General features: G+C 46.5%; 1 protein-coding gene across 1 annotated transcript in view; it reads right to left on the bottom strand.

Annotated features, from left to right (window-relative positions):
• The window catches only part of CACHD1 (cache domain containing 1), a 112,715-nt gene extending 96,461 nt beyond the window's left edge, over positions 1–16,254 (bottom strand). The window contains exon 1 of the mRNA XM_075508915.1: positions 15,721–16,254. Coding sequence (XP_075365030.1) covers positions 15,721–15,930 — 210 coding nt within the window. The 5' untranslated portion in view covers positions 15,931–16,254. The remainder of the gene's footprint in view (positions 1–15,720) is intronic.
• Between the last annotated feature and the right edge of the window lie 1,223 nt (positions 16,255–17,477).

Here is a 17,477-nt window from a genome sequence, read left to right as displayed (position 1 = left end):
AGACACCTAATTCACAAACATGACAAATTTCAAGCGGCTGCTTGAGGTTGCAGGTAACTTCACATTTCTGCAACAAGCCCACGTGCATGGAAAGTCTAGGGGAAGGTGACATTTGCAGTGATGCGGCATGTATTTTTGTTTATTCATCCGAAACTAGCAAGATGTTAACATGAACCTTTATCCTGAGCCCACACGCCACGTGCTAAAACAAAGCAGGCTACTCGGGTGATTGCTGGGAAATCCCTGCTCTGTGCTCCTGACGAAGTTCCTGCCAATATTCATCAGAAATTACTGAATTCCCACAAGTTCTGAACGTAAAACTTTCATACCACCTTGCGATGTACAGTTCTTATCTATGAGACCAATCTCAATCTGACTGATCATTTTAGTAATGGCATGGTTTTGAGGAACTGTAATCAGGAGAAATTTGGAGCAGGGACACTCTATGGTAGAAAACTGCCAATTTATCTATATCCACATTATTGGGGGAATGGCTAATTTCATAGAATCATAGAATGGTTTGGGTTGGAAGGGACGTTTAAAGGTCATCTGGTCCAACCCCCCTGCAATGAGCGGGGACATCTTCAACTAGACCAGGTTGCTCAGAGCCCCGTCCAACCTGACCTTGAATGTTTCCAGGGATGGGGCATCTACCACCTCTCTGGGCAACCTGGGCCAGTGTTTCACCATCCTCAGCATAAAAAATGTCTTGCTTTTATCTAGTCTGAATCTCCCCTCTTTTAGTTTAAAACCATTACCCCTTGTCCTATCGCGACAGGCCTTGCTAAAAAGTCTGTCCCCATCTTCCTTACAAGCCCCCTTTAAGTATCGAAAGGCTGCTATAAGGTCTCTCTGGAGCATTCTCTTCTCCAGGCTGAACCACCCCAACTCTCTCAGCCTGTCCTCATAGGAGACGCGTTCCATCCCTCTGATCATTTTTGTGGCCCTCCTCTGGACCACGATTTCTGACTCCAGCAATTGGTGTTGTCATCTCCAGTTTCCGAACCCTGCAGGACACAACTCCTCGTTTCTTTTTTAAATTAACACAGTACAACCACATGCTCTTAGAAATTCCAGGTTCATTCTATCTAATGAAGCAAGGCTGGTACTCAAAACTAAAAAATATGGGAAAGCTCATGAATTAGGAAGCTGTTATCCTTAAGATAGGTGGTAAATAAAGGTAATTAAAAAAAAAAAAGTCACTCAATGACTTAGGGATGCCTTAGTCCTTTGCCAGATTTTCTTCTGTTTTGATGAAAAGAGAGGGAGAGATAAACAGATATCATAAAGTTCCACATATACCCACATAATGCCCTTCATTAAACAGAGAGTTAAATGGGGGGCTAAGAGGGACAGACAGATAGCCTCCTCTTAGAGGAGGAATTAAATCAAGGATTTTGGAGCTTACTATCACTTCTGTGAGATCTTTTCTTTGACAAGAGGAGATTGAGGAAAGTGAGTGGCACCTGAAATGCATCAGTTTAGGAGCACACCTGGGAAGGGATTAAGCCTTCATCCAAAAATTAACAGGCTGGTTGTTCATTCTGGGTTTATACAGAGAAATGCTACGTGCTTGTGCTGGGGCTGCTGGCAAAAAGGTGTTGAGTGATTTGTCTCAAAAAGCTTTTTTCAGTTCTTAAGACAAAATTCTCAATCACAACAATGACGCCAATGCATAATATCTCGGTTTGTCCTAAGACAAGAAGTGCTTTCAAGTCATACAGGAACACGGAGAGAGCCCAGACCACTGCCTTTCACCCCTGATTCACTTTAACTTTGGCCACATGCGTTCCTCTTGCAACATTTTCCAATTTAATACCTTCATATTTCTTTGAAGATACCTGGGTGTAACCCAGTCCCTCAGCTTTCGCTCTCAGCCGCTGCACAACCAACTGCTTTACCCTTTGGGGGAACCTGCAGACACTCAACTCAAGCCAGACACAAACTACTTTTGCTCTTTCTTGACATGATGGAGTCTCCAGCTGTGACCGCAGCTGAAAAACCATCGGCAAATACAAGGAATCAGATGAAGACAGGCGGCTGGGGCACAAGGTAAGAAGCAGAGGTGAGGTACACTGCAAGAGTTACCGCTATCAATGCACATCTGTTTGGAGGTACGCCACCACCAGCAGCCCCTGGCTCTCCCTCATCTGGCTCTTTTCTTAGAAATACATGAGCAGCATCTATGCAGCAACCAGCAAGAAATAACTCAATACACAAAGTACACCTACCTTTCCCACCAGGGACAGACCATCTGACCAAATTAGAAACCCTACTCGAAAGGACCCCCATCACATCTGTCCAGCTTTATCATCCTTTTTTTTTTTTTTTTTTTAATCTTCTCTCTGAATCTTCACTCAGATGTTTCCAAACCGGAATACATTTTCTGGGGTCCTTGCAACAGCACTAAGGTGAAGCGCTCTCTGCTTGTAAACCCACAGAGCACATGAAGTAGCAGCAACTGCAAAAGGAAATGTCCAAAAAGGAAATGAGGGAACTTCAGGATGTTTTTTGTTGTAGTTCTTTTTGCTAGTGGAAACTTAATTAGATGTCCACTAGATTCTTGTTGTCATGAAGACATTTGCCAGGTCAAACCAAACATATCCGTGACCTTGCAGCCTTATTTTTTGAGAAGGAAAACTTTTTTCTCGCCAAGAATCTGTGGTGCACCACAGACAAAAAAAAAAAAAACCCCAAACCAAAATCCAGCTCAGGGATTAAATAAAAGATGAGAGATAACATCAGATCTCAATTAAAACAAAAAAAAATCTGAAATGCTATTCTGGTAAGTGGCCTTTACAGACAAATCTGATCTGTGGACCAAACCAGAAATAAAGGGACTACCTGGGCTGAGAAAAGTTGTCTCAATTTCACCGGGCTGGGAAACCGCTATTGTTGACGCAGCCCCACTTGTGCTGCCAGGGTAGCACAGAGCTCATTGCAAATGCAAAGCCCCAGCTGGGGGTAGGAAGAACTAAACGTGTTAAATGCTCGGCTGGTGAGTGCCCATACCAATCGCCCCGCCTCGGGGAGCGGGGTTCCCTCCCCCTCTCCCGTCCCGCTCCCCATTATTCTCCATTCAAGCTGAAAGCGAGAAGGTCTTTTCCTCTGCCGCTCGGTGTCAGCCAGACTTGGGAAGCTCCGCAGGAATTGCTGAGAGATCCAGAAACGCACAAAAGCCTCCTTCCACAAAGCGCCCTTTCATCTAGGCAGTGTGTCTATTAAATACGTCCTGTTAATGTGCATACATTTTTATAAAGAGATTATAAAGTGAGGACTCAGTCACTAACTCAACTACACAATAAGATTTTTAAGTCTATTACTAGAAAACCAGGGTTTAAAATGAGTAGCTGGGAATGCTTCACGACTCCTCTGCAGTAATACTCAAATAGGTCTGGTACCCGCAACGACAGCCGAAGGTGTACTTTGTATGTTCTAATGCTTTCATTTCTTTATTTGGTGACACGTAGGCACCTCAGACCACGACCATGCAGCCTTCGGCACTGTTCAGGGATAAAACGGAAAGGATGATTCAAGCAGTGTACCTGCACCAAACATGATGCTCAGAGGACAGCAGCATCTCTGCTCCTGCAGGTTGGCAACAGAAAGGTTAAAAAAAAAAAAAAGTGTGATCGGATCCTGCTCCTCCATCACGGTGTCAGGATGAACTGGTGAGCTGCCATTCCTGAGCATTTGCCCCTGCTCTCATCAAACCAAAGCAGTAAACAGCCACTTTACCCACTTTCTCCGTTATACCCCTTTCTACATCTTTTCCCTCCCTTTCCTTTGCCCACCGGGGCTCAGCATGTCCCAAGATTTTGAATAACTAAGTCAGGTAGACATAAATGCCTGCCAGCCCTGCAAGAAAGCAAGTTATTTTCTGTCCACCGAAAGGCAAAAAAAAAAAAAGAATCTGTCTTATTTTCTTTTGGCATCAAAGCAAGGCCACAAGTTGACAATCTTCACCAGCGTGGGTATGGCTGTACGCCAGCTTCACATACCGGCCCTTGCAGGATCTGCAGCTCGCCACACTGCCAGCCCACAGACTTGCTATAGCAAGGTTTTAATATTTTAAATATATTTTTGGACGTGCAAGCAATCAGACTTAGGGCCCGAAGCTAACACTAGCTCTAACCTTATTTCAGAGCGAGAATCCCAAAAAGGCCACGAATCTGTTTTCAGTATTAAAATGAAATGTCATCTCCTAGCAGCAGTGGCAACAACCCAGTCCAGCTCCTTGGTTCGGACGCAGGGGAAGAATGGATGGTGGCAAAACTGCTGGGCTTTGTCATGCAGACAGTGCTCTGCAGGTCTTCAGGTCTACGCATTCGCAGCCCTAGGCATCCAGTCCATTCGGTTCCCTGCCAGTCCTCAGGGCTATCTTCTATCAGGCGCAAAATTTCAGGGGCTCTGTACAGTGATGTTATTTCTTTTGCTGACCAGAGAGGTGCGTCCATCTGCCATACCAGAGCTGCAAACCGACCACCTCAGCCCCAGGCACATCGCATGGAGTGCTACGTGCTCGTCCGATGCCGACAGGCAGGGAAATTGCTTCCAGCACGCTGGTGGTACTGGAAAGCAAGGAGATGGAGAACGGCAAAAACGACACAAAACAAGCAAACAAGAGCTCAGGAAATGGTGGAGTGATTCCGGAAGGAGGCAGAAACCCAGCTCTGCTGCACCTTCGGTCTGCACAAGAGAGCCTGAAGTTCAACTTCATGGGAACCCCCTACGTTTCACCATGGGTCAATGTTTGGGGTCAAAAGCCTTGAACACACAATAACATTTTTTTGTATCAAAGCTGCACCAAGATATGGATTAATAAAAACAGGTGAAAGTCTGGAATAAGCCTGACCTACACTATATGTGCACCTAAGCAAAGCAGCTCTCATCTAACTTGGCTCAGACAACAGCTTTCATTACATTTTCAAAGAATCCCAAAACAATGCATTTCTCTACTAAAATTTTTAATGACTGCGTTATCCCTTTCTAGATGCTTAGTTTTCCTCTTCTTCTGTAGCATGAATTTTCAGGCTCTAATAAATCACCCAGACAACACACTCGAAGCAGAGAGCACACTCAGCAGGTCTGACTTTTCAAACAAGCCTTCACATAGCAGGTCTGCATTCATTTCATCCTGACTCCAAGTCTTCTTCCCTTCTCAAAATAGCTACTGCACCTCGAAGAGAAATCCTCTATTTCAAACACTGAAAACCATGGCAATGTATGTTGGGTTTCATTTATTTTTGGAGGCTGACTTTCTATTCTTGGACGCATATGAAAAAGCGGTGTTTGAAAGTCTGAGGTTGCAATTACCAGAACGTATTTTTTTAAATGTATTTCTAGACTTACAGTCAACAACTTACTGAATAAATACATAAATATGAAGAGGGAGGTAAAATTACATTTACGTGACATCATGGTGAATCAGTATTTTAAAATTCACTAGATTCAGTTTCTTACCAAACAGAAATAAATGACTAGTCATTTCTATTAAGCTAGTTATCTACTGTTATGGTTATGTTGGGGTTATTTTAATTTTGGCTTTGCATTCAGTAGTTTTAATGGAAATACAGTATCATCAGGATGTTGATATCCAAAATGTTAAAAACTGAACACAACTTTTGGAATAAAAATGCCACGGTCCCAGCAGCAAGCTCAGGACAGCACAGGTACCTCTGCCAAGAATGCTGGATCTTCAGCCACCTGATTTTAACAACTTCAAGACCATCAAGCACATCCCGCAGAGCAGCTACCGAAATCACCTAGGGCTAAGTAAAATACAACAGCAGCAGAATTCAAAAGGAAGAGCCAGAATATTATAATTTAAAATGATAGTTTCACTTCAGTCAAAATTAAAAAACAAAAAATAGACTTCATTTTTTCCCAAATTACACTACTGAGCAGTAACTCACAAGAGAAGGTAGACTACTTAAGTGACATTAGCTTTATATTTGCGGACTCAACACTGGTGAAGCTAATTTAAAGCTAAAAAAGTTTGAAAAGTTTGCAATTTTCATCCTCCTCCTGCAATGTATTTGAATATTAACTTTTTTCCAAAAATCTTTTTTTTAAAATCATGACCTCCTACAAGCAAGGCACAAGAGACTGCGTATCCAGGAATAACATTTGCTAATTTTAATATAACAGATCAAAGATTTTGAAATTTACAGTTCAAAAACAGACACCTGACTACTGCTGGATAATGTGACAAACGAGCTATCCTCAGTGCTTATTCCTGTCTTCCCGCCTGCACCAGAAAGTGCAGTTTTCCCTGTAAATTGTTTCCTGTAGCTGAACTCCACCAAGCCAGACCAAGGGAATAAATCCCACATCACACCTGGCAGTCCTGGATAGCCACTGGCAAAAGACATGAGAGACAACTAAGAAATGCACATTACACATGATTCTTTGAGCAAACAATATGCCCAAGGAGCTCTAACTACCTAGACCGCAGCTGTAGCATATTTAAGTTAAATATCCTTTCATTGTTAAAATTGTTAAATGCATTATCCCCAAATTAAATATCCTTTTATTTTATCCTTCATATGCCTGTCATACGATTCAAAAATTCTGTCTTTAAAATGTTGGTCTGGCCTCCTTCGAATACCCCAGTCCACGAGGGCTGGACCATGCCAGCTGTTGTCAACCAGGAGCTGAACCTGCAAACCATGCACCCGCTTCAGCCTCCACCGCTAACAAAACACTGAACTGCAATTTAGGATCCACCAAGTTGAAGTGGCCTTTCCTCCTCCATTTTACGCTCCTTGCAACGATGAGAGATCCCGCTGCTTTCTTCTCCTCCAAATGGTGTTTAGGTCTCCAAAATCAAAAGTCAGAAACCCCATATGACTTCTGTATCAGAAAAAACAAGGGAAAATAACGTGCTAGTTCACTGACCAGAACAAAACAATAAAAATATCCTGAAAACGATCTTCTTCTGTACCAATCTTCCATCAGCATTTGCCCATGTGTTGATTTGCAATAGACAGGCTACCACTGAAAGCAAACACTTCAGGCAAACTTTAATTTTGCTCCCACAAAGCACACGCCTCTGTCGCCATACCAAGGCGGCTGTTGTAGAGTATTCCCAAAAAGCGTTCCTCACCCGAGGCTTGCCAACGCACACAACATCTCAGCATCTGCTTCACCCTGAAAAGCATCACACCACTGGTTTTTCTCTTCCTTGCTGTTTCAAGGCAAAATAGCACTAGTGCAAGTCAAACACAACCGGTCTCTGCTGAGGATTTGGGCTTTCTCTTGCTCCCAAGGCAGCAGCCGGGTTTGGGATGCATCAGCGAGCTGAACCGTCCCACGCCGTAGCACACGACCTGATATGCAGCAGACGTGGAGCGGTCCCTGGCCAGGAACAGCTCTGCCGTCACCGCTGGCCACGCCGTCAGCTGGATGCACCGAACACCCCTCCCTGCGGCTGTAGCACTATTCGACCGGTTTTCACCCCCAGCTGCCACCACGTGGGAAGGAAGAAGGAGAGGAATCGATGATCGGCCACAAGCACGGAGTGATCGCACAGCTGATCTTCCTTGTGCTGACACAGCTTTTGGGAAAGAGCTGGTGAAGACTGCTGCTTGTCTGGTTAAAACCAAGGTATATTTGCAACTTGCCATTCATTTCACTATCAAATGCTACCCTCACACAAAAGGAGGGTCTGCTATGATAAAATTTTACGCTCCTGACCCACACAGTCTGGGGTTCCTTTATTCTGCAGCAAATAAAAGGCAAAGAGCCCTCCCGGCTCTCTGCACAATCTTCCCAAGGGCTGGTGAGCCCTTTCCAGCCTTGGCTCAGAGCCTGGACTTGCTCCAGGCAAACAGTCTCCCACTACAGCTATTTTGGGGAGTCTGTCCCTTCTCCTCTCCGCCCCATCACCACAAACACCTCCCCAGGCTTTCTTCGATATTACTTCTGAGGTGAAAGTATGGCCCAAGAGGAAATATTTCTAATACTTCCTTTGCTGAAAGCGAGAGAAGCAGAGCCTGAACCAGAGACAGGGAGGTCATGGGAGCACCCCAGCCCTTTGGTGTGGTACTGTCATATCGTCACCGTCAAGCTGAACTCACCTTCAGATGCAATCTGGTCTGAAATCCAGAAAAAATGGCACAAAAATACTCTCATAACCCTACCGGGGTGAACACACAAGAAATTCTGCATAAGGCGTTCCAGCTGCCAAAAAACCTTTCTGGCAACTTCCAGGTGTGTCTATTTTAAAGCCTTTTTCCCTGGCCTCATTCCCACCTGTGACCATCATAAGTATAGCCAAAAATTCCTATTGCATCGCAGGAGTATGTGCAAAAGATGGCCAAAACCGGACAGAGAGCACTGGCTAGAGAGCAGAACTGCTGAAAGTAAAATGAACAGCTTTTCTTGAAAAGGTGTTAGGGTTTTTCTGCTCTACTAGTAGAGTGGTTGCAGCCTCGAATCACATAGTCAAAGTTGAGCAAAACTGCGTGCTCAAAGGGAAACAGCACTAGTGAAAAGCTGGTTTTATCAGCTGCTTCTGGCCAAGAAGCTGGTACAGGGAGATGTAATAGTTTTTTTTTACTAACGATTGTAATTGTGCAAATATACATTTGCAAAATCACTTGGGAGACTCTACAGAGGCCTTACAGGCAGTTGATAAAAGTTGATAAAGTCCATTAAAACTTTTCATGGGATTGGAAATGAGTATGATTGACTTGTGGCACCATGATTATTTCAAAAGTCCACTCAGATTTTCTCTGCTAAATTAGACATATAGTATCATACGGAAATCTGTACCAGGGAAGAACACACATAATGCAAGATTCAAGCAATGACTTAGCATGCACTCTATTTTGTATTAGAAAAGGCATATCTTCACAACAGATACTGCTTAAGTATCAATGTTATTAAACTCTGTTTTCCATGGGAAAGAGAGCATAAGGATATCCTTTCAGATTTCATCAACGCTGCACGTTATTCAACAACAATAAAGTACAGGAAAGCAATGACTGCAGAATGAAGTTCCTCCGTACTTTATAATTTTACACTTTATTCTGCATTAAGCTTACCATACAAGACAAGGTAGTATAGCTACTAGTGAAAACCTCAGCAGAATTTTTGACATACAAAACAAAGGCTGATACATCAAATCAGTTACTTAAATTTCAATTTTTAAGCTATATTATCTGTGTACAGGAAAAAATTAAAAAAAAAAACCCAAAAGTTAATATTTTCCTATTCAATTACATACAACTAAATCATTCCTGGGACATTATCCAACCCTCACTGCAATCCCCAGCAAAGCCCCCATAAGCTCTGACCCATGATGCGCTGCCATGAGCAGGCTTCACTCGGGTAGCCCTGTATCCCAGCCCTGAGCAGTTCAAACTATGCAGTGCCCTGACAAAAGACATACAGAAATTTGGGATAATTCCTTATAGCTGGGCACTTCCACACACAAACTGACAAAGTTCCAATAATTTCTTTGCCAATTTTTCACCAATAACTGACGAACAGAAAACAATAACTGTTAAACAAAATAATCTGTTAATACTTCCTTTTATCCATGGACATAAAATAATAACTGGTAAAGACACACGCAAAAAATACCTTTTAGTACTTCACATTTCCTTCTATCCTCAAACATATCTTGCCTTTCTATCTGAAAGAAGGTGAAGCACTCAATTTTATTTGACAATAAGCATTACATTTTTTCTCACCAGTGCCTGGCCAAGCTACCAGTAGCAGAGCAGCTTCTCTGCTACGTTCAGATCGTCAGGCACTAACCGTTCCTCCTCCGCTGAATTAAGCCAAGAAAAAAGTGGGGTAGCACATGCTGTATTTACTTTTGCACTTTCTTAACGTACGTGTTATCACTGCTGCTGCAGCTGAGAGATTCCCAATCGCTTCACGGCATACTTGGATTTCTTGCTGCTAATAACGCCGCCGGTCCCCGCCACAACTGGCAGGGTCCTTCGTCGCAGCAGTGCAGGGGACAGCTAATTATCCTCCAGCCCACCTTGCTGCACCACACTCGGCAACTTTTATCTGCACAGGACAGCTGCATTCTCCCCGTTTGAAGTGAAATGTCGGTCTTCGCTAATGCAACAAGACTTACATCTCTAACGATGTCCCTTCACTTTGAAGAAACAACTCAAAGCCTAATTAAAAATTCAGATTCCGTCTCCTACGCGCAGCCATTTTCACTGCCCTTCCACCAGGACCTCTCTCTATCTTTTTGAAATGTTTCATGCCAGAAAAAAAAGAATCCGTGTGGAACAGGATGAAAAACTGCTGCAGACTTGGGCTTTCAGAGAGCCTTGAAAAAGGCTGCTGTAGCTGGATTCAAACCAAGACATAATCATGTAAAACAGCTGAGGTTTTACTCCACTGGTTTCTACTCTGTAATTATTACTAAAGTGAGCACTACTGCCAAATAATAATTAAAAAAAAAAAAAAAAAAGATAGTCAAACATTTATCAGCCTTCCTTACTTATATTTTTCTACTGTATTTCAGCTTCACAAGCTGGAAACAACCTGAAAATAAAAGGAAAAAAAAAAAAAAAAAGGGAAGCAGTTTTCTGTGCTGTCATTTGGCCAAGGGCCCACAGAGGTCCAGGTTTCAGACCAGGTGCTGGAGGACTTGCAGTGCTTTACACCACTTGCTGTGCAAGTACCTCACAGTCACCGACAGATTTATTTGTAAATACCCGTAGAAAGAAGTGGGGAAATGTGTGAAACCCATGACTTCAGAGATGGAGAACCACAGTTCTGGCATTTCAACTGGTCTGCAGGGCAGCTCAAAATGGGATTTATCTCTCCTAAGTCGTAAATCCACTGTCATTAGCCAGAAGACCATCCCATTAAAAAAAAAAAAAAGTACTGTATTCTGTCAGTGTTCATTTTCAAAGAGATTAAATAGATGGACAGTTCTGGTGACTGCAACTCTTTGCCATCACCCGGAAATCTTCAAAGAACGTGGATTTTTCAGAACAACGGTGTCAGGGCATCCTCCTCATATAAACCCCCGGACATCTCCCTGTCTCCGTGTCATTCTGGTCTGCGCACAATCTGTTCTTGAAAAACATATGGCCAGACAAGTTATTAGTAAAATAAATAATATGCTTTCCAATCAATCTGGAGAAGCTTGTAGTATGCTGTTAATTATTTTACACATCACTACATCAAGTGATTTGCTACTGAGCAAGTATTAATATAAAAAGAAAGAAAAAAACCCAGGAAAAATATGACCAGCAAACTGCTGTTTTCAGAGTCAAAATGCATTTTTGTTTCTTCCAACCTCCAAGATCAGTAACAGACAACAAGAAAGGGCTGTGCTTCCTTCACGGAGTAAGTGTAAAGGATTAAGATGGCAGAGCTGCCTTCAAAAATATTCAAGGCCCTCTGGGCCTATAACTTTTGTTACTATCTGGCTAGAAACATCAACATGCATTTTGAAAGTTATAGAAGCACTTAACAATGCTTTTCATCTTCAAAGCATTGCTTAATCCTTTCAACTCTCATTGCCAAGTATTATAGCCCCATTTTGGAGGCGGAGATGTTACCTTGCCCCACACTATCAAAGACTAGTCCTCACCTTGGACGCCCCGCGCAAATTTAGAGGGTTAAACCTTGCCAAAACCAAACAAAATGCTCACAAAAGTTCTGACTTATTCTCTCCCTGCCTTCACCTCCCAACCAAAGAATTTCAGTTGTTTCAACCAACCACCTACTCTGTAATTTCAACCAGGTTGGACGAGCCAGGTAACAGGGATGGTGAAACTCTACCAGCAGACCAGGTCATGCCACAACCACCAATTTAGTTACAATTTTAGTATAAAGGGGCGCTTAGCTTTTAATTACTGCTGAGTGTCAGCTCTGCCCAGGAGAATATATTACAGGACTGTCACGCAAGCTGCCCATTCACCAAGCTCCAGCCCTCTGCAAATTATGACATAGTCTACTGAGTAATGACAAGTAATACGGCTGCTCCGACTGGCAAGCGGAGATTCGATTGCACGCCGTCTTCCAAGGATGCAGCCTCCTGCCAAATGCTGCTCCCTGTAACGATACGGACGCTGTCAACATGTGCCCTAGCTAACAAAAAAAGAAGATAACGGTTACGGGTGACTCTAGGTACAGTATCTGCATCCTGCTGCAGGCACAGCACCCCCGCACGAACCAGCGGCTTCTCCTCCTGCCGCTGTCACAGCACAGCACCCTCCATCCCACGGGAAGGAGAGGGAAGAGTAAGAGATTATTCTGGCTAATTTGGAAGAAGCACTGACGAACTTTGGAGAGAACCGTAAACAGATCACCTCTATTGCTGAGGGAAGAAAATGCGCAAGCATGTGCACATATACACCACCCCATACCCCGATGCATAAAAGGAAATACATGCCATATTAAGATACAGCAATGTCATTAACTGTGGCTTTGGCAGAACTGTCAAATGGAGTGGGAATAGTAATTAATTGGTGCAACTGAGGAAGCCAGACAATCAATGAACTTTCTATATTTAACCACTCCTGGAGAAATAACACCCAGGACGGTAACACACAAACACCCAGGAACCCGTACCTCCTTCTGCGCTGCAGCGCCCAAGGCGTGTTCTCACTAAGCGAATACCTCATATGATACAAATGTGTACATTTTAATTTGAAACTTAAGTAAGAAACTGTTAACTGCTGTTCAATACGTTCAGCAAATAATGCATCTCACGAGTTGTCACCTACGATACATTATCCTCAGCTGCTCTTTGCAGCACCATTCAAGGAATAAATTTATATATGAAATCAGAGCACTTACATGGGCAAGAAAACAAAGCATTAAAGGTAACAGTCAGATAGTGCACGGATGCACTCATGCAAGTGTCTATAAATAGAAAGCTGTGGTGTGAGTGCCAAAAACCATCGTCAGACTGATGCTGGCATCAGAAATCTCTCTCATCCTCATTCTTCCTGTAGCTTCAGCCTATATTACAATGCAGACGTACATGCACCTCATGCCTCTCAACAATGCAAAATAAGGCAATTTGATTAAAAACACCAAGTCCTTATTGCTGTTGGACTAATTATGTGAAATACTGGTAGAAGAAGAATGTATCGCAGGAAGTCGGTACTGCACGGAGGAGACAGATCTCGGTTATGGTACTGATGGCTGCTCCAGCAGAAATTGAACTTATTTTCTATCTCACAACTTCCATATTCGTTACACAGGCATTTAAGGCTCAGAAATTTTGTGGTTCACCTCTTACCTCTTCCATTGCTCCTCTAGTATCCGCTCTGGAGGCTCCACCTCATCCTCCCTTCCTGCATTTATGGAGGCTCTGTCTACAATTTCCTCTTTCCCAGACTCAAAACACACCCAAACCAACCTCTCACCTTCACTCTGTTTAAGCATTTCCACCTGCTCCTTCGTTCATTGGATGCTTCCTCCCCACCTCCAGCTCAGACCTATCCTTCCTCCAAAGCCCTCTCCCACAAGCACATCCCGCTCCAGCGGCTGGTGACACCACCTCCTGCCTATTACCAGGATGTGCAGACGTTGGAGCCGCGACTGGCAAGGACCAAAGCGTGAAGGGAGCGCGCAAGGGAAGCGTTAAATCCTGCCACTTCCTCCTTTACAATTTCCGAAACTAAATAAACCCACAGCTCCTACACGGTTGAGTATTAAACTTTCCTCTCGCTACCGCAACTTCCTCTCGCTAGGTCCTGATTTGGGGCCTGCCTCCATGTCGCCCTCTAAACCCAGGGCAACACCCCTAGATTTATATCTAGTTAAAGCCCAAAAGCGCTCTCGCTCTTCTTCCGAAATCCCGCACCCCTCCTTTCGGCCCGGGCGCAGCCCTGCCATGGCACCCATTTGCATCGGCCTGAGCATCCCCGCTGCGCCGATGGTCCTGCGGCACAGGCATCCCACCAGCCCACCACCGCTCGCCAACAGCCCGGCACAAGTGGAGAAAAGGGTGATTCTGCACCAGCTACACCCGGCCTCGCCTGAGCAGGCTTCGGAAATTTCTGCCCTAAAATCAAGTGAGAAGCACGGGCTGCAGTGACACATGTCATAACATTTTTTGTTCTACTGTAGAAGGTCAGCAAAGAAGCTTCTAAAATCAGGGGAGGTTTGTTCCCACCGGTTTTTAATCTTAAACAGCTGTAACAATGTTACATGGGAGAGCAAAGGACAGGCTGCGCATTAGCTTGATGGGAGTTAAGGCAGCCAAAATATTAAGCATATAAAAATAGAGCTCAGTATGAAAAGGGTTTTCAGAGTTGAACTACCAGTTTCACCGCATTAAATTACTTTGGGGGCTTAAATATCCAACTAATAGTAAACACAGTTTTAATGTTATTTGCATCCCTGTGCACCGGCATCCAGATTGTTCCTGAGTTTGTAACATCGGTACAGTTCTTGGAAAGAAAACCTGGCTCATCCTACAGCTAGCTAGCGTATCACAGCAAGGTAACCATGTATATTTTTATGAGTTGCTTTTTTAAAGACAATGCGTGTTGGGATGATAGTATTAGCTTTTTTTTTAACACCTGAAACAGATTTAGCAATGCAATTACACTGACTTAATTTGCATTAACCAGAGACTCCACCATTTACAGGATTACGCTCGCATCTTTTGAGGGGAAATACATATATGCGTATGCACAGCATAGGGAAAAAAGTGACTTCCTTGAATGCAGTACATCAATAATCTACCTTGTTAAGTGAAGTCATTTAAATCCACGTCGTCTTAGCATCAAGGACAAGAGACAGCTCAGTGTTTTCCCCGGACAAAACGCAGCCCTAGGAGGCCGGCCAACACAATGAAGTTCCAGAGGTGAGAGAATGAAGCCAGTTTAGAGAAGATAAAAGGCCATTTGGGTAGAGACCCCTGCTGATCCTATGAAAGTGTCTCCTTTTCAATTTGGGAGGCTTTTAAAACTGCATTTGCTACTGACCATACCTTCCTCTGAAAGCCGCTTGGGATTTGATTTCACTTTTCCCCCCCCCGAGGGAGGGTCCGTAGCCGATAGCTGTAAGGCAGGTACCAGCACACCCTGCAAGTCCGACCAGCCCCTACACAAAACACCCCATTAAGGTGCAGCCTCTAAGGCCGAGATGCAAATAACTCCTCATCACCACCTTCACCCCAATCCCGAAATGAATTACAGCATCTGAATAAACTTGTCCAAACGCACGCTCGGGCCCGGGAAGCATTTCTTTACCCCGATCTGAGCGTCTTCGGGCAGGACTCGACTCATTACAGCTCCCTGCCAGCAGGCAGAGGGATGCTCGGGCGGGAGGCAGGTTAGCACCGAGCCGCACGCCCGACAGCCGCCCCGGAGCGCGGCGGGCTCAGCCCCAAGGCCGGGCTCGGACCCCTCTGCAAAAACCGGCCCTCGGGACTTCGGGGGCCGTCTTCTTCCCGCTTCCATTGTGTAAATTACAAATAGAGCAGGAGCCCGCCCGTGCCCCCCACCCCTCAGCCCGCCCCGCTCGCTCCTGCCGCAGAGCCGCCCGCCCGGGGCTGAGGGGAGCGGGGCTGAGGGGAGCGGGGCCGGGGGAGCCGGGCGGCCCGCGCAAGGGGGAGGGAAAGTTTGCAAAGAAGAAAAGAACCGGGGAGGGGGAAGGAAAGAAAGAAAGAAAGGAATGAAGAAAGCAAGGGCAAAACAGGAATCGGGAAGAGCGTGTGAGGAGGCAGGAGGGAGGGAGGGAAAACCAGGCGAGGCGCGGGCCGGGCCGTACCTGCATGGTGACGACCCCCAGCTCCTCGGTGGCGAGTTTCCTCATCTGGGTGGCCAGAACTTGCGCCTCGTCCAGGATGGAGAACTCCGCCTCGCCGGCGCCCAGCCCGCAGAGCAGCGCCAGGCAGAGGAGGCCGAGCGGCCCCCGGCCCCGCGGGCGGCGGCCCCGGGCAGTGGCGGCGGCCTCCTGCCGCCCGCCGCCCCGCGCCATGCTGCCGCGGCGGGAGAGCCGCGGGCACCGCCTCCGGCCAACTTCCCCCCCCCGCCCCGCGACTCCCGCGCCGCCTTCCCCCGGGCTCCGGGGGCCGGCTAGGGCTGCGGGGCGGCCGCCATGCAGGGGGACGGCGGCTCGGCGGGCGGCCGCTGCGCCCCGCGCTGCGCGCCCGGCTCCGGGGACCCTGCGCGCCGCGGCCCCGCCGCTGACTGAGAGCGGCGGCGGCTGGAGAGACGCAAACTGCGGAGCGGAGGAGGAGCGGGAGCGGCGGGGCCGGGATCGGAGCTGCCGCGGGGAAAGGGAGGCGTCTGGTGCCGCCGCGCTGCGGGCGGGGGCAGCGCGGGGCCGGGCCGGGCCCCCCGCTCCCTCCCCTCCCCTCCCCTGCCTCCGCCCGCCCCGCCCCGGCCGAGCCGGGGAGGCCGCGCTGCCCCGAGCCGAGCCGAGCCGGGCTGGGGGGAGCGGGCTGCTGCGGGGGGAGCGCGGCCGGGGCCGGCACGGCACGGGCCGGGATCCCGCCCGGGCTGCGGCAGCGGCAACCGCAAGCGTTTGCCTAGTCGGCCGTGACGGTATTCCTAAAAAGTCAGCACGCTTTCTTCTTTTTTTTTTTAACCTTTTTTTGTGTTTACTTTTTTTAAACCCCCCCCCCCCTTTTTTTTTAATCCCTTCCTTTGCTTTTAGAGTGCAATGTGCCCGTCTCCTTTCGCAACCCGGAGCACGAAGCCATCCATCCCCGGGTGGCACCGCGCAGCACAGACTTGTGCCGAGCAACGAGGCTTGAGAAAAATGTTTAAACAGGGGTGGAAAATAAATAACTGAAGGCAGGCAAAGCCTAACCCAGTCGGTGGCACCCAAACGACAGCTGGCCTCCCGGGAAGAGCGGCGTGGGGAACAGGTAACAAGCCGAGACCCCTTGGAGAAACATCTCCTTTGAGAGCCGAAGCGCTGGGGTAGGACCAAAGCCAGGGTAGGGGCGATGCAGAGAAACCCCTTTCCCCAACCTCTGCTCCAAACCCCGTCGGCCCTGGAAGCCTCTTCCCCCTGCACCGGGCGATACGTAGCAGCATCGTTCTCAATGCCTCGTCTTCCTCGCACCTTACGCCTTCCTTCATCACGCGCCTCATTAGGGACACGCCAGAAGCCTTGCGTGCGCGTTGGGTTGTATTAGGAAAACGCTTACAGGGGAATAAAATTTGCCAAATGAAAGCAAGAGTGCCTTTATGTGGCACCCGCCAGCGGTTCCTGCCCAGCAATCGGCGAGCCCAAGAAGCCAAACAGCAGGCACGCATGAAATACATACCCTCTAGATTTACTCTTCATTAATTAACACTTTATGTCAAAACCCTGCAGGTATAGATAATTTTTAAATAAATCTGACCTGTAGTGACAAGATGGCTTCAATACCCACATTACAAGTTAATTTTTTGAACAGAGTCCTACCAGAGTCACTCGTGTCCCATAGCAGTAAATTCCACGAGCTAACAACTCATCCAAGAACTAATACAGTGACATACTATTTCCTATAATCGTATTCTATTTTCTTGAAA

Source organism: Mycteria americana, chromosome 7 (genome assembly GCF_035582795.1).
Source record: "Mycteria americana isolate JAX WOST 10 ecotype Jacksonville Zoo and Gardens chromosome 7, USCA_MyAme_1.0, whole genome shotgun sequence".
Taxonomy (NCBI): Eukaryota; Metazoa; Chordata; class Aves; order Ciconiiformes; family Ciconiidae; genus Mycteria; species Mycteria americana.
The sequence above is the reverse complement of the archived record's forward strand: the minus strand, read 5'-3'. Positions and strand labels throughout refer to the sequence as shown.